Source organism: Ranitomeya variabilis, chromosome 1 (assembly GCF_051348905.1).
Source record: "Ranitomeya variabilis isolate aRanVar5 chromosome 1, aRanVar5.hap1, whole genome shotgun sequence".
In the NCBI taxonomy this organism is placed as follows: Eukaryota; Metazoa; Chordata; class Amphibia; order Anura; family Dendrobatidae; genus Ranitomeya; species Ranitomeya variabilis.
The window spans coordinates 103265439-103283639 of NC_135232.1; the positions used below are offsets into that span (position 1 = coordinate 103265439).

An 18201-nucleotide genomic window follows, 5' to 3' on the forward strand; every position below is an offset into this window, starting at 1 on the left:
ATGGCTAGAGTTGGGATTAGGGTTAGGGGTGTGTTGGAGTTAGAATTGAGGGGGTTTCCACTGTTTAGGCACATCAGGGGTGTCCAAACGCAACATGGCGCCACCATTGATTCCAGCCAATCTTGCGTTCAAAAAGTCAAATGGTGCTCCCTCCCTTCCGAGCCCTGACGTGCGCCCAAGCAGTGGTTTACCCCCACATATGGGGTATCGGCGTACTCAGGACAAACTGGGCGACAAATATTGGGGTCCACTTCTCCTGTTACCCTTGTGAAAATAAAAAATTGCTTACTAAAACATAATTTTTGAGGAAAGAAAAATGATTTTTTATTTTCACGGCTCTGCGTTGTAAACTTCTCTGAAGCACTTGGGGGTTCAAAGTGCTCAACACGTCTAGATAAGTTCCTTGGGGGTCTAGTTTCCAAAATGGGGTCACTTGTGGGGGGTTTCTACTGTTTAGGCACATCAGGGGCTCTGCAAACGCAACGTGACGCCCGCAGACCATTCCATAAAAGTCTGCATTTCAAAACGTCACTACTTCCCTTCTGAGCCTCGACGTGTGCCCAAACAGTGGTTTACCCCCACATATGAGGTACCAGCATACTCAGGACAAACTGGGCACCAACTATTGGGGTTTCTCCTGTTACTCTTGTGAAAATAAAAAATTGAGGGCTAAAAAATAATTTTTGAGGAAAGAAAAATGATTTTTTATTTTCACGGCTCTGCGTTATAAACTTCTGTGAAGCACTTGGGGGTTTAAAGTGGTCATCGCACATCTAGATTAGTTCCAAGGGAGGTCTAGTTTCCAAAATGGGGCCACATGTGGGGGAGCTCCAATGTTTAGGCACACAGGGGCTCTCCAAACGCGACATGGTGTCCGCTAACGATTGGAGCTAATTTTTCATTCAAAAAGTCAAATCGCGCTCCTTCCCTTCCGAGCCCTGCCTTGTGCCCAAACAGTGGTTTACCCCCACATGTGAGGTATCAGTGTACTCAGGAGAAATTGCCCAAAAAGTTTTAGGATCCATTTTATTCTCTTGCCCATGTGGAAATGAACAAATTGAGGCTAAAAGAAATTTTTTGTGAAAAAAAAAAAAAAGTACTTTTTCTTTTTTACGGATCAATTTGTGAAGCACCTGGGGGTTCAAAGTGCTCACTATGCATCTAGATAAGTTCCTTGGGGGGTCTAGTTTCCAAAATGGGGTCACTTGTGGGGGAGCTCCAATCTTTAGGTACACAGGGGCTCTCCAAACGCGACATGGTGTCTGCTAACGATTGGAGCCAATTTTTCATTCAAAAGTCAAATGGCGCTCCTTCCCTTCTGAGCCTTGCCGTGTGCAAAAACAGTGGTTTGTGACTGACCACATATGAGGTATCCGTGTACTCAGGAGAAATTGCCCAACACATTTTAGGATCCATTTTATCCTGTCGCCCAAGTGAAAATGAAAAAATTGAGGCTAAAAGAATTTTTTTGTGAAAAAAAAAAGTACTTTTTCATTTTTACGGATAAATTTGTGAAGCACCTGGGGGTTCAAAGTGCTCACTATGCATCTAGATAAGCTCCTTGGGGGGTCTAGTTTCCAAAATGTGGTCACTTGTGGAGGAGCTCCAATGTTTAGGCACACAGGGGCTCTCCAAACGCGACATGGTGTCCGCTAAAGATTGGAGCCAATTTTTCATTGAAAAAGTCAAATGGCGCTCCTTCCCTTCCGAGCCCTGTCGTGCGCCCAAACAGTGGTTCCCACCCCATATGGGGTATCGGCGTACTCAGGACAAATTGTACAATAACTTTTGAGGTCCAGTTTTTCTTTTTACCCTTGGGAAAATAAAAAAAATGTTGCTGAAAGATCATTTTTGTGACTAAAAAGTTAAATGTTCATTTTTTCCTTCCATGTTGCTCCTGCTGCTGTGAAGCACCTGAAGGGTTAATAAAGTTTTGAATGTGGTTTTGAGCACCTTGAGGGGTGCAGTTTTTAGAATGGTGTCACTTTTGGGTATTTTCAGCCATATAGACCCCTCAAACTGACTTCAAATGTGAGGTGGTCCCTAAAAAAAAAATGGTTTTGTAAATTTCATTGTAAAAATGAGAAATCGCTGGTAAAATTTTAACCCTTATAACTTCCTAGCAAAAAAAATTTTGTTTCCAAAATTGTGCTGATGTAAAGTAGACATGTGGGTAATGTTATTTATTAACTATTTTGTGTCACATAACTCTCGTTTAACAGAATAAAAATTAGCAAATTGCGAAATTTTCAAAATTTTCACCAAATTTCCATTTTTTTTCACAAATAAACGCAAAAATTATCGGCCTAAATTTACCACTAACATGAAGCCCAATGTGTCACGAAAAAAACAGTCTCAGAACCGCTAGGATCCGTTGAAGCTATCCTGAGTTATTACCTCATAAAGGGACACTGGTCAGAATTGCAAAAAACGGCCAGGTCATTAAGGTCAAAATAGGCTGGGTCATGAAGGGGTTAAAATGCTATTGGGTATTTTCTCTCACATAGGCCCCTCAAAGTCACTTTAATGTGATGGTCCCTAAAAAGAAAAAAAAAAAATTTGAAGAAAATGCAGATAAACATTTAAAATTTCTAACCAAACAAAAAAAACGTTTCACAAATTGTGCTGGTGTAAAGTAGACATATGGTAATTGTTATGTCTTGTCGTGGTAGAAACATTTCGTTTAAGGGAATAAAAATAAAAAAATTAAAAGTTTGTCATATACTCGCCCTTCGGGGTATTCACCTTTTTTCAGCGCCATTTCGATCCCACGGTGGCTGGTTGTGACCGCAGCTTCTGACAGGCCAGAAGTCAGACATTATGGCTCAATCTCTCAATGAAAGTCTGAGAAGCAGAACAAGGCTCTCATATACTTGCATTGAAAAGTAACCTCTGGCTCCCTCCATGAAACACTGGAGCGATCCGGCAGGTCGCAAACTGACAGGAGCAATGGCAATAAAAGGGGAGGACTGCAGCAGCTAAGTATGATACTAGGGTCAGGGACCTTATTTTAGAAGCACCATGCCAGTAGTAAAATAAGAAGAAAAAAACCGCTGGAGTGGTGCTTTAAAAATAATCTTTCGATGAACAAGAGTTTTGCTTGGTCATTGGTTGACTGCTGGCTTGTTTAGACAGGCAGATAATTGGGAATGATTATTGACCTGTCATAATGTCTTAAGACACCCATACTGACTTCCTGCTGTACTTTTACATTGATCTATATGCATATCAATTGCACAAATATATGGAGTCAAATTACACATCTGTAAGCTGGATGACATAAATTCAAGGAAAAGGCTCCAGCACCAAAAAGGAAAAAAAAAAACCATAACTTTTACTGTGGATTTAAAAAAAAAACATAAAACAGATTAAATAAAAATTAGGATCCGTAATCTTATGCGTTTCAGGTTTGCAACCCTTACTCAGAGCTATTCATGCTATATGCTATGGAGAAAGGTTGCTAACATGGAACACGTAAGATTATTGATCCTAATCTTTTTTTAAGCATTTCTTATAAGTTTTAGTGTGTATTTAAAAAAAAAAAAAAAAAAAGGTTTTTTTCGTTTTGGTTCTGGAGCCTTTTCCTTGGCCTGCTTTTATCCATTAGAACCTGGAATTGTTTCCTCTTCTTACTGAAGCTGTCGGAGAGTGAGCTGAATAAAGCTTAATCTATACACATTATTATACACATTATTATTATTTATATAGCACCATTAATTCTATGGTGCTGTACATGAGACGGGGTTACATCAAAATACAAATATCACTTACAGTAAACAAAACTAGCAATGACAGACTGATACAGAGGGAAGAGGACCCTGCCCTTGCGGGCTTACATTCTACAGGATGGTGGGGAAGGAGACAGTAGGTCAAGGGTTGCAGTAGCTCCGATGGTGTTGAGGTGGCCGTGTGGTCATTACAGGTTGTAAGCTTCTTTGAAGAGGTGGGTTTTCAGGTTTCTTTTGAAGGATCCAAATATGGTGGATAACCGGACGTGTTGGGGCACAGAATTCCAGAGGCTGGGGGATATTCGGGAGAAGTCTTGGAGGCGATTGGGTGAGGAGCGAATAAGCGTGGAGGAGAGAAGGAGGTCTTGGGAGGATCGGAGATTACGTGAGGGAAGATATTGAGAGATTAGTGTGGAAATATACGGAGGAGAAAGGTTATGAATGGCTTTGTAGGTCGGTGTTAGTAGTTTAAACTGGATACACTGGGAAATTGGGAGCCAGTGAAGGGATTTGCAAAGAGGGGAAGCAGGAGTGTAGTGAGGAGAGAAATTAATTAGTCGGGCAGCAGAGTTAAGGTCGAGGTACCTGTTATATCCATGTTACTTCCTTTTGATGGTTGGATTTGTACTATCAGAATAAAAAACTTAGCATTTTTTATTCAGTCGCCATGACAGCACAACGAGAGATGGGATCCGCCCTTCAGGGACAGGAAACCTACAGACATAAAAAGGGCGGTACCTCTCTCCCGCATCAGTTGGTTTCCTGTCCCTGACAGCGGAACCTCTTCAGGCAGGCCTTAGGAAGAAGGTCGAAGATTAAAAGGAAATCCCACTCCTGAGAGGCCCATGCAGGTAGCGGGGGGGTCCCCTACCTCGGCCTGATCAGGATGCTGGAAGCACCACACGGCAGGGGGACTGTTTGTGTAGGTGGCAGCAGGAGGAAGCAGCCTTAGGAGAATGGGCTGGCTTCTATGGTGTCCGCAGCCGTACCTGGTAAGTATGGGGGTCTGTGTTTTTTCTCGGTGCCGCGTCCGCCGGGACCTCTGGGGTCTGTCCGTGGCTTGCGGGGGGTATCCGCGCCGGTTCGGGGTGGGGCTGCTGCCGTCCGCGTGTCAGCTCGCAGGCCGCAGTTGCGACCGGAAGGGGCGTGTCCGGATGACGTGACGAGCGTCGCGGGCTGATGACGCGGCCGGGCATGCACAGTAGCGCCTTTTTCCGGCCGATGGCAGCGCCCAGCGTCTGGGGCGGGCCTGGCTTCAGGGGGGGTCCGACATTCTCACGGATGAGCAGTGGGGGCGCGGCATGGGGCAGAGAATCGGACCCTATCGGTATTCGTTACCGGAAACGGCACCTGGAATCCCTGCTGACCCCCATCCGGGGGCGGTACCCTGGGGGATCTATTTAAAGCGGTACACGTGGGCTGCAGAGTGTTCCTGTCCATTCCATAATGGAGTCGCCGGAAGGAACACAGCAGCGGAGCAGCCAGCAGCAGCAGCCGCTTCAGCAGTTGGAAGAGCCTCAGAGAAGCTCCCAGCGTCGGTCTAGTGGCAGTAGTCGCGCTGGTGGAGCTAAAGGGGCCCAGATATCAAGACCAAAGTCCTCAGGCCGTAAGGAAATACCGGCTACGAAGGACCCCCCAACTACGGTACCACTCATTACTGGCTGGGTAAGTGATCTTCGTGAAAGTTCACTTATTGATGATTGTTCCCCTTATATTCCCTCTCTCCTTACTAGGGGAGGAAGGGTTTGTCTAAAGCCAAACATAGGCAGTGTGCCGAATGTGCAGAGCCACATGGGCATAAGAGGAGGTTGTGTAAATCCTGTATACAGCACTTGTTAGAGGAAGAGGCTCCTGACCTGACTTCTACGATAAGAGAGATGGTTAGGCAAGAAGTCAGAGGTTCCGTAAGGTCCAGGTCTCATAAAATGGAGGCCAGAAAGAGGAATGAAGTAACATCCCCTGTATCAGATGTGGTTTCAGACTCGGGTGAGCTGAGCTCAGGATCCCCTCCGTCATCTTCCTCCTCTGATGATATGGAATCTAGTCGGGCCTGTTTGTCACTTGATAGAGTTAACCATCTGGTCAAAGCAGTTAATAATACGATGGGCATTGAGGAGACCCAATCAGAATGCTCCATCCAGGACATCATGTTCAAAGGTATAGATCGGAAATCCCGAAGGGCCTTTCCGGTAGTTGATAAAATTAAAACGCTGATTTCAAGAGAGTGGAAGAAACCCGAGAGAAAGGGGTCACTTCCGCCGGCGTTTAAAAGAAGATATCCTTTCGAGGAGGAAGCATCATCCTCATGGGATAAGGTCCCAAAACTGGATGCGGCAGTGGCCAAAGCATGCAAAAAAAACTCTCTCCCCTTTGAGGATTTAGGGAACCTCAAGGACCAATTAGATAGGAAAGCTGATATCTTCCTTGAAGGGGCCTGGGAAACTTGAGCGGGATCCCTGAGACCAGGGATAGCAGCCACCTGTACGGCTCGGTCCTTGATGGTGTGGTTAGGTCACCTAGAAGATCAGCTCAGAGATAAGATCCCTAGGAATGAAATATTAGCCTCTTTACCTATAATCCAGGATGCGGCATCTTTCCTTTCGGACGCATCAGCGGACTCTGTCAAATTGGCCGCCAGGTCCTCGGCTTTGTCTAACGCAGCCCGGAGAGCACTGTGGATAAAATGCTGGCCAGGAGACTTACAGGCCAGAACAAAGCTATGTAGCATTCCCTGCGAAGGGGCTCATTTATTCGGACCTGTCCTAGATGAGCTATTGGAAAAGGCAGGGGATAATAAAAAACGCTTCCCTTTCTTAAGAAGACCCTTTTACAGACGAGACTACAATAGAGGATGGTCTAACCGCAGAAGGCCAAATAGAGATTCAAACAGAGAAAATCTACCAGATACGACAGCAACAGAAGAAGGGTTAAAGGATTTATGTTTAATCCTCGAGATTTCAAAAAACCACAATGACTGGCGGACCAGGTGGGGGGTAGGCTTTTGGCCTTCTACCCAACCTGGATACAAATCACGAATAACCCGTGGATTCTAAGCATTGTGGAAAAGGGCCTAAGGTTCGATTTCCACCATATTCCTCAAGACAAGTTTAAGTTGACGCCCATTCGTTCTTCCTCTGCAGAACAATTGGCGCTGGAGTCAGAGGTCTGAGAACTTCAACAGAAAAGAGTTCTGATCAAAGTTCCTGCAGAAGAAAAAGGTAGGGGGTTCTATTCCCCTCTATTTTTGATCAAAAAACCTGACAGGTCATATCGTACCATTATTAACTTGAAAGGCCTGAACAATTTTTTGTTGATTCCATCCTTCAAAATGGAATCTGTAAAGACGGCAATAAAGTTACTCTTTAACAATTGCTTCATGGTTGTCTTAGACCTCAAGGACGCCTACTACCATGTTCCAATACACGTAGATCATCAAAAATTTCTTAGGGTGGCGGTTTCACTTTCTGGCACAGTGGAGCATTTTCAGTATCAGGCACTTCCCTTCGGAGTCGCGGTCGCACCCCGGGTGTTTACAAAAATCATGGTAGAAGTTATGGCACACCTGCATGAACAGGACATACTAATAATTCCATACCTAGATGATTTACTAATTGTGGGTCATTCAGAATCACATTGCAAGGACCAGCTAGAGAAGGTGATGGTAGCATTGCACAGGTTAGGCTGGATTATCAATCTTAAAAAGTCTCGTCTACAGCCCATAAAAACACAAGAATTTCTGGGGTTTATCATAGACTCTAGTCAGCAGGAATGTCGCCTGCCAGATTCAAAAGTAATTAATATTCAACAGCTAGTCACCAGGGCAATTAGCAAGCCCTTAGTCTCGGTAAGAAGTGCAATGTCTCTCTTAGGCTCCCTTACATCTTGTATTCCGGCGGTTCTCTGGGCTCAATATCACACCAGAACGCTACAATGGGACGTCCTACATAATTCTTGTCGTCTAGGAGCTCACCTCGACAGTAAATTTTCACTTTCTGCTGAAACTACGCATTCACTTATTTGGTGGACACACATTCCAAATCTACGTAGGGGGGTCCCTTGGACAAATCATGTATCTAGAGTAATAACTACGGATGCTAGCCCTAGAGGATGGGGGGCTCACTTAAGAGAGGATTGGGTCCAGGGGCTATGGTCTCAGTCTGAACAGGACTCCTCCTCCAATCTAAAAGAACTATTGGCCGTGGAACGCGCCTTGAATAGTTTTCTTATACCCCTACAGGGTCAACACGTCAGGCTGTTATCGGACAACCGGGTAACCGTGGCCTACATTAATCGTCAAGGAGGTACACGGTCCAATTCATTAATGGAGGTCGCGAATCGTATTTTTCAGGTGGCCGAAAATCATCTTCTCTCTCTGACGGCTCTTCATATAAAAGGAAAGCTCAATACCAAGGCCGACTATCTAAGCCGCAACAAGCTCAAACAGGGAGAGTGGTCGCTGAATTCAGCCATCTTCAATCAGATCGTACAATTATGGGGTTGTCCAGAAATAGACCTTTTTGCCAGCCGAGGGAACAAAAAGTTACACCGGTTCTGTTCCTTGAATCCGAGAGACAACCCATACGCAGTGGACGCTCTTCTAATTTCATGGCACTTCAGTCTCGCATATGCTTTTCCCCCTCTAAACCTAATTCCAGTAGTTCTGAGGAAGATTCGGGAGGACAGGGCCCGGGTAATCTTGATAGCCCCATTCTGGCCCAAGAGATCGTGGTTTCCTTGGCTGAGAAAAATGTCTATCACCCAACCATGGATTCTCCCAGAATTACCAGATCTCCTCTCCCAAGGCCCAATCCTCCATCCACGAGTAGCCAACTTACACCTAGCGGCGTGGAATTTGAGAGGTCTTTACTAAGGGGGAAGGGGTTCTCTCGGGATCTGACAAATACACTCCTAAAAAGTAGAAAACCCTCTACAACAAACATCTATGTTAGGGTTTGGAGAAAATTTCTATCAACTTCAGGGGCTCAAATTGACCAGAAACCATGTATAAATCAGATTCTAGAATTTTTACAAAAGGGTCTTGAGATGGGCTTGGCCACAAGTACTCTCAGAGTCCAAGTGTCAGCTGTGGGGGCACTATATAATTCTAACCTAGCCAGCAATCACTGGATATCCAGGTTCTTCAAGGCAGTCACTAGATCCAGACCAATCATTAAGCAAAAGTTAGTTCCATGGGATCTAAATCTTGTACTCTCGGCCTTAACGCATGCCCCGTTTGAACCTATTGATACTATCTCTGTAAAAATCCTTTCAATTAAAACAGCCCTCTTAGTTGCACTTACGTTCTCAAGAAGGGTTAGTGATCTGCAGGCACTATCTAGACAACCTCCGTACTTGCAAATTAGGGAGGATAGAGTAATCATGAAGCCTGATCCCCTTTATCTTCCAAAAGTTGCTTCAAAGTTCCATAGGTTACAAGAGGTTGTCCTACCTTCTTTTTGTTCTAATCCCACTAATGACATGGAACGTAAGTTTCATTCTTTAGATGTAAGAAGAGGTCTCCTTAAATATATTTCAGTTTCAGATGCTTGGAAAAAAGATAACTCTCTGTTTTTAGCTTATCAGGGAGTGAGGAAAGGTCTTAGAGTATCTAAAAACACTTTAGCTAGATGGATCAGGGAGGCAATCTCTCTCGCTTATACAGCAGGTGGCATGGAGATTCCAGAAGGTATAAAAGCTCACTCCACTCGAGCCGTAGCAACATCCTGGGCGGAGAGATTCGAAGTGTCGATTGAAGACATATGTAAGGCGGCCACATGGTCTTCTCCATCTACTTTCCTTAGACACTACAGATTAGATCTGGGTAGTTCCTCAGACCTCACATTTGGGAGAAGGGTTCTTGAGGCTGTTATCCCTCCCTAATCTTCCTTACTTCTCTGAAAGTCTCTCGTTGTGCTGTCATGGCGACTGAATAAATACGTACGCTACTTACCTGGTAGCAGTGTTTTTTCAGGAACCCATGACAGCACCCTTATATCCCCTACCCTATTCTTTTCTCGGATGGCTCAACACTTTCTTTTTTTTTCCTTTAAATTTCCACGTCTACTCACATAATAAATTGTACATAATCTTATGCTGCATCTGTGTTACTAACCAAGGTGATCCTCTCATGCTCTGGAACCAACTGATGCGGGAGAGAGGTACCGCCCTTTTTATGTCTGTAGGTTTCCTGTCCCTGAAGGGCGGATCCCCTCTCTCGTTGTACTGTCATGGGCTCCTGAAAAAACGCTGCTACCAGGTAAGTAGCGTACGTATTTTTCCCTAAAAGTTGGAATTCTGATACCAAAGCAGGAGATGCAAGCTACTTTTTTTCAACATTTGTTCACACAATGCAGTTACCCTAATTATCCTGATTTGCCTTTTTTCCACATATAAGGACTAGTTCAGACAACAGTAAATTTGTTTCCTCAATCAGGCAGCAGACTAATTATTAGGTCACTGCGTGCATAAATGGTTTTCATGTAGCGAAAAATGTCAGCGCACACTAATTGTGCAAATGGCGAATAGCTCTTGCATCCGTCCACGATTCAGGCGAGTGCATCCAGCCGCACATAGACGTAACCAATCCATAAATTGCAGCATTTATCTGAACGTGGCCTAAAGGCGCAAATGTTTCGTCTGGCTATGTATTGGTTGGTGTGATTGACCAAAGCAGATCAGCTTCATCTTTTCTTGACCAGACAAGACGTTAAATTTAAGCGGAGACTCATATTTGTATGAATCGTACAGTGCAGGAGGGGGGACCGTTTCAGGTATACCATATTACATTATAGTGTTGCTTCGACAGGCTTTGCTGCTTAAAAAAGCACATTAGCAATTCATATAGCTTCAGTGCTAATATTCACATCACTAATTCCTCAACAGGGGATTAATATCAATGAAGAATACCCATGATATGCATACAGTATAGAGGCAGGCATTAGGAAAATGTGGTCTCAGTTGGCAAGTAACTAGTGCCTCATGAATATCTGCTCATGAAATGCCTCATAAGTGTCAGATTCCTTGCAGCTTGATCTCGTGAAAAAAGAGATTCAGCCAGCAAAATGGCTGTTGTATGGCGTGCAGCTTAGGATAGGATTAATAATGTAATTCTTAACTGGTATATACAGTACCATGCAAAAGTTTTAGGCAGGTGTGGGAAAAATGTTTCAAAGTAAGAATGTTTTTAAAAAATAGAAGTTATGATAAACTATTTTTATCAATGATAAAAAAAAAAAAACGCAAAGTGAATGTGCAGCATAAAAAATCTAAGTCCAATCAATATTTGTTGTGACCAACATTTCCCTTAAAAACAAAATCAATTCTTCTAGATACATTTACACAAAGTTTTTGAAAGAACTCGGCCAGGAAACAACTTGGAGAAGTAACCACAGATCTTCTGTGGATGTAGGCAGTGGTGTAACTAGAGTCCTGTGGGCCCTGGTATGGACTTTGGACCTGGGCCCCCACCAGCCTCTTGGTCAAATGTATGGGCCCCTGGTGCGTTCTATATCTTATGAAGACATACATGTTCGCACTCAAAAACAAAAATAAGACTAGATAAAATACAGAAATCTTAGAAAAAAACCAGCAATAAATTAATATACCAATAATAAGACCACTTAAATGTCTGCTTGAAATCTTTGCTTGGTAGAGACCTTGCTGATGCAGTATTACTATCTTGTGCATTACTGCTGTACTCAGTCAAGCTATGATGTATAACCTCCGCCACAAAACTGTCTTCAACATCCTAACCTTTGTTGCAAAGTTTGACTTGTCCACAAACAGTATTAAAAAGAATCTTTCAACACATTTTTCATGTTGGACTAGACACCCAATGTAATACTGGCTCCAGAGCAGAATGTCTTTTGTTGTTTTTCTTCGCCTCACCATTGTATTAGGCACCTAATTAAGTTAATTTTCAACACAAGAGGGCATTATCAGAACATTTTCATTTGGGGGGGCGTGTATTTCTGGTACTTCCCCCTATATGAGGAGGAATCATAAGTAGGCAAAAACACTCAGGAGAAAGAAGAACATGTCCCACCAAAGCTTAAAGGGGGGGTTTATCTTGTGTCAGAGATATGAGAGACTGTGATCTTGCTCCAAAGCAATTACAAGTTGCTGTGAGCACAGCAGACCTGAGTGTCATTACTCTCATTTGTGCTTTCATTTCCTGATAGTCCTTGTGGGGGTGAGGAGCAGCACCACAGAGTTTAGCTGTGTCACAATACAGACCCTTACAGGTGCATCTCACATAATTAGAATATCATCAAAAAGTTTATTTCAGTTTTTCAATACAAAAAGTGAAACTCATATATTTACAGAGTAACGTATTTCAAGTGTTTATTTCTGTTAACGTTGATGATTATGGCTTACAGCCAATGAAAACCCCAAAGTCATTATCTCAGTAAATTAGAATACTTTAACACACCAGCTTGAAAAAATTATTTTAACATAAGATATGTTGTCCTACTGAAATGTATGTTCAATAAATGGACTCAATACTTGGTTGAGGCTCCATTTGCATCAGTTACTGCATCAGTGCGGCGTGGCATGGAGGCGATCAGCCTGTGGCACTGCTGAGGTGTTATGGTAGCCCAGGTTGCTTTGATAGCAGCCTTCAGCTTGTCTGCATTGTTGGGTCTGGTGTCTCTCATCTTCCTATTGACAATATCCCATAGATTCTCTATGGGGTTAAGGTCAGGCGAGTTTGCTGGCCAATCAAGCACAGTGATACTGTTGTTTTTAAACCAGGTATTGTGCCAAATATTTTGACTGCTAATATCTCTGCACTGGAAAGATGAAAAAGACAAAACGCATTTAATTCTAGTCTGCAGCCACTATTACATCGTTTGTCCTGTTCAACCTGAAAAATTTGGTGAAGGGTCCTTTCTAAACCTTCTAGATGGCTTTCTATTTTTAAGCTAATGACTGTGTTTCAACCTACAGATACAAAACAAGTGATGATCATCATTTTCATAATTTTTTTTACTTATACTCTTGACTATAATCCTGCAAAATCCTGACTTTGGACAAGTGTAGTTAGAAGAATTGATGCTATTTTGAAGGCAAAGGGTGGTTACATCCAATGTTGATTTGAATTAGAGTTCTCCTTTGTTTATTCATATTGTATTTTGTTAATTGTAAAAGATAAACTAGCATATTTATTCTTTAAAGCATTTTTACTGTACAGCATTTTTTCCACCACTGCCTAAAACTTTTCCTCAGCACCGTATACCTCCTTTTTTGTGTTGTTTAAGAGTTCTATCTAAATTTTTTTTAAAATAATTGTGTATATATATATATATATATATATATATATATATATATATATATATATATAATTTTATTTTTTACTTTTTTCTTGCAGTTCAAAAAAAAAATCTTTTCACTACTCTAAGGCTTTCTTTTCCTTCACCCAGATGGAAGTTTTGATCCATTGCCCTAGTCACAGGAGGCATCTTTACTTCCTACTCTGTCTGTTTTCCAAAGCAACAGCAATAAAAGGCCACCTTAGACACCTTTTGACTTTGAGTATACTTTTTTACATATGTTAGTGTGTTATCATACCTCTAATAGGCTTTCAATATTTTGGGGAACATTTCTGTGTTTCATTTAGTTACATTTTAATTCTGCACACTAATAGTTGCCAAATAATTCTGCACACAAAGAAATTCTCTTAAGCAAGGTTTAGTAACCTTTTTGATTGTCCAACAGCGCTGTAGTTTGTTTGATAACAAAATTAAAAATACAACTTACCTAATAAATTATTCACGCAGTGTAGATAATATATGGAATGGCACATCAGTATTCAAACATGCCATCCATTGATAATCGACTTGGATATGGCCACTGTGACTTAAGAACACCGTACATATTAGACTGGAGTTGACTGAACCCTTCTGTATGATCGGGACCATCTGACAGTCTAGTATTTATGAGTCCTCCTAACTCTCCTCCAACAGATGAAGAGTGAAGAATCGAGCTTGGGTTTCCAATGGCTAATCCTTCTGTTCTCCTCCGAGATGAGCTTCTGCCAGATAAGTCTGGCTATAGCTTTCTCCTAGAGAACACCGGAGCACTCACCCGAATGAAGCATTCCTGTATGTGGGGGAGTTGGGAAAGCCAGTCTCTGACCTGTGGTGATGAGCAAGCGTGCTCAGGTATTATCCAAGTATGCTCGTGTGCTAACAGTGTCATCGGTGTGCTCGAAAAATATAACACCTTATCCGAACACATTCGCTCATCACTTCTGATCATGCATCCATTTGGAAAAAGACAAACGGCCACCAGGGGCTAAGTCCCAAAGCACCTGGGGAAATGCTCTCAATTGATCGAATAACACATCTGACTCAACAGATTACCAGTTTAGGGCTAGCTAGTGATTGTTGGATTTGTACTAAGTGGATGCAGGGCCAGATATCGGTAGTAACGGGTAGCTTTAAATGAAAGCCACGAAGAGTCTGCAGAAAACAGTCACGTGGTGCTATCATTTTGCTGCTGCTATTTTGTTCTAGCAAGGTTGATCATAACCCATTGGTTCCCCACCAGCCACTTTTTGCCAACTATTCTGTTACCCATTTCAGAACAATTTTCATATATTTATATTGAAATCTACGGTAATTGAGTGGTAAACATGGTATACAGTGTAACATTCCTTCTTGTGCCTATATTGCAGGATCCATATTTTATAACTGTCACTTTGTCATCAGCCATGCAAATGACAGCCATTACTTGTATTTTGGCTGTAGAATCAGTAGCCGAGTTCTCTTTCCTCACGGTAGGGGTCAGCACCGCTATAACATCAGCATCTGTCTTCACAATACAATGATACAAAGAGATGTCCTATAAATAAGTACAAGCCTTCTAGTTCAGGGTGGATTCTCCCTTCTTTCATTATGAACTGCTACAAACAGTGTTAGGTCCATTATGACATTTTTAAGTATTTGTCAGTTTTGGTAAATTAACTTTGCAGTTGTGCAGCTATGTACAAAAGTGATTTCCGAAAATAATTCACTACTAATGAGGAAAATCTTATTTCAAATTAGAAGTTCACTTTATTATTAGCTTTATATCACGAAGTAAAAACTTTCTACATTTTGGTTTTACAATTTAAATCAAAATTCACTGAACCCCCTCCTTGTCTTTTTTCATTTTATTAACCAGATTGATTTAATACAGTATATAATCCTTTTTTTTCCCTCTTCATTGTTGTCTTGCTACTTTTTGCTTCTAGTACAGTGATGTTCCTTGGTGGTGAATGGTTTCTAGTATGTTTGATAACTTTTGCCTAATTATTTTTATACTGCCAGGGCAGGGCAACGCTTCGCCTCATCGTCTTTCCTGCTAATAGGATTCTGTCTGCTTCAGCAATCTGTAATTGCAGGCTTCATGTACAGAAACAAAGTTTTTGTAATATAGCTTATTGTCCCAGTTTCTGGCAGCTACACAAGAGGGGGAAAAAAGGAAATTAGACGCAAGACATAAACCTAAAAACATATTAATATGCAATAAAAGCATAGAAGATTAAATGTGATCATGAGGGAGTTATATTTGCATTTCCATATTGTCTTGTTTTTTACATACCTGGCTCATATAGGGGTTTAACATGGATAATACTGAAAACTGTATATCTGACTATTGTTGACGCAAAAGAAAGTAGGGAAACTAAAATTTAAAATCTTGACAAATAATGATTGTTCTTTTTTCCAAATTTCTCTTTCAAAGAAAAACTCCTGCAGTTAAAATATCCTTTCCAGAAAGCAAAAAACTTGGGAAACATTTAATATACCGAGATAATAACATTCCATTGATATTGTGGGTTTGTGATCTTCAACCAGAGAACTAATTGTGATTAATGCTGTCACAACAGAGGGAGAATACATTCACTCTCTCCAGAGAGACAACACATACGCGAATGATTTAGACCCTCTAACAACACATGTTTAATTTATGCTTGGGAGTCCATCCAAAACACCACCAAATTCTCCCGAACAATAGCTAGAAGTTTCTTCTTTCCTGTCTTGTCAGCATTCTCGGCAGACATTGGCGCATGCTGAGAACATAATGCGGTGATGAATAGTGCTGCGACTTGTAAGCACACAACGCAGAATTTTGCCTTTTTAGATCTTTAACAAAATGCAAAGTAAAGTTCCAATTTTGATATTCCCGAAAAACGTAAAAGATGCTTAAATTTATAGTAAAGAGTTGCAATGCAAAAGTTTTAAAGAATGAATAAAAAAACACCATAAACCTATAAATAAACATTTTTATTATTTATAATGTATTTCTTTTGCCTCATTTTTTAACCATTGTTTTTACAATGCGTTCATTATCCAAGAAAAATGAAACTCTGTTAACATCAGATTTGAGACAGGAATAAATATTGATGTTGATAAATCAGCTGCAATTACATATAAACTGGTTAACAAGACAGAAATGACACGTTATGCGTCTCTAACTAGTATAATGTGTTAAGAGGTTTTGATGTGATAAAAAAAAAATAAAGAAGAAATTACTTTTCATTTAAGGAGAATCTGTTTCCTGCTTAAGTGGCTAATATTTTAATTAAGTCTGGTGTGAATTTTTTTTTTTCTCCCGGAGTATCTTTGATAAACTCTCTCCTTTATGTTGATGGTAATTAAACAGATCCCCGCAGACCACAGTGTATGCTGTGAAGGGCCCATGCTAATTGTCAGGCAGGAGACACTGACCAGTTGGTTTGCCATTGTGTAGCCAGAGTCGTGCTGTCAGTAGAGCAGTTTTATTATTTTTGCATTGTCCGCTGTTGTCAGGGCTAACTGCACGCTATTGTGGCCGGAGATGTTTCACAAATTGAGGCAGATGGCTCCGATTGAGACACGTGTCATTCAGAAAGGGAAGAAGGGAAAGGCATCTAGAGTGGGGGTCAGAGCGGGTCACAGACCTGCTCCGCTACTTGTTAGTGTTTTCAAAAGACCATGTGCAGCAACATCATTGTCCTCCAGTTAGCAGGGAATAGAGGGGCTTTTACTTTGCATGAGCTCCACCGTTTAGGCTGCGGCTTCTCTATTCTTGCACATCGCTTGCTGTCCTCCTGGAATGAATTAGCAGGATTGACAGAAGTCCTTTGTATCTCCGATGGCTTTTCAGTCAATTGACGGGCACAAAAGGACAGTTTTGCTCCTAATTACATGTAATTAGGGGGATTTATGTGTTTTGGAATTTTCTGTTGCAAATTGTAACAAATTTTATGATTTTTATTTAATTGCTTACATTGTTTTTATGTCATCACTATATTTGGTTATGTTGTCGTCATTATTATTCTTATAATTATTATTATTATTATTATTATTATTTTATTAGATTGGGAAATGGGGCCAGGCATAAATAAAATATGCAAATAACTGACTTGGCCAGGAATCTAAATTCTTCTTAATATGATCTACAGCGGCAATGTGTAAAAAAATAGCTGAATAATAACTACAGACTTATGGCAATATATACTATGTACAGAGGACATGATATGTGTATTTACTAGCCTCTGTTCCCCCCGCTTCTTTTTCCAGATTTGCAGCAAAGACTGTGCACAGTGGGTCATTGATGCTGGTCACAGTGGAGCTGAAGGAAGGCTCCACAGCTCAGCTCATCATAAACACGGAGAAGACAGTGATTGGCTCCGTTCTGCTGCGGGAGCTGAAGCCTGTCCTGTCCCAGGGGTAGCCAGCTTACATCTGGACTTCAGAATCTGGCACAAAACAAGTGCCTGGCATCCACTACTGCTGCCTTTCATTTATAATAATAGCCCTTCCATCTGGCAGTAGTGGGAAGAATACACTCTGGACAATCTTGTCTCCTGCTTCAGAATGCTAGTATCTATCATGTATGCAAGCCCTTGTGATAGCAGAGCTTGCTAACCAAAGATCATACATTTTTCTGTCACCCATCCCTACCATTTGTTACCGTTTTTGTTTTTTTAAATAAGACTTTTAAGCACCTAGGGTCTGGGTAAGACATTTCTGCAGTGTGCCATTTCAGATGTCCTTGGCACTAAAGTGGGTATGGCATTCTGATATATGGTATTTGGTAAAATAAGAAAATGTAGTCCATTGCTAACGGGTTTTATACGGTTACGATCATTCCTCCTTTCAGTTGTTTCATATTGTTGAATAAAGTTACTGAACACGACATCCTGTGAATGAGTCCATGAATAAAAATGCTGCAAAACCTCAACCAAAGTGAGTGATTTTCTGTTTGATGTCCTGGGGTTTTTCAGTATGGACAGTGAGTTTGTTGTGGGGTTTTTTTGCTGTAAGAGGACAATGTCCTTAGCAGATATTGTTGCCATGAATGGATGTATTTGGTGAGCAACAATGTTTTGGTGTTTGGTACTTATAAAAGTAACATCCACATAAATGCAATGAGCCATGGTTGCCAGCAGAACGTTGGCACGAGCAGAACTAGCATACTTTCTTCCCATGCTGCACACACCAAG

The 18201-nt window shown here is 41.5% G+C and overlaps 1 protein-coding gene across 2 annotated transcripts in view; it reads left to right on the plus strand.

The window, feature by feature from the left end:
• Positions 1-17944, plus strand: part of AP3B1 (adaptor related protein complex 3 subunit beta 1) — a 298487-nt gene extending 280543 nt beyond the window's left edge. For both annotated transcript variants that reach the window (XM_077287054.1, XM_077287063.1), the window contains exon 27: positions 17276-17944. In XM_077287054.1, the coding sequence (XP_077143169.1) occupies positions 17276-17429 (154 nt within the window). In that variant the 3' untranslated portion in view covers positions 17430-17944. The remainder of the gene's footprint in view (positions 1-17275) is intronic.
• Positions 17945-18201: the final 257 nt, after the last annotated feature.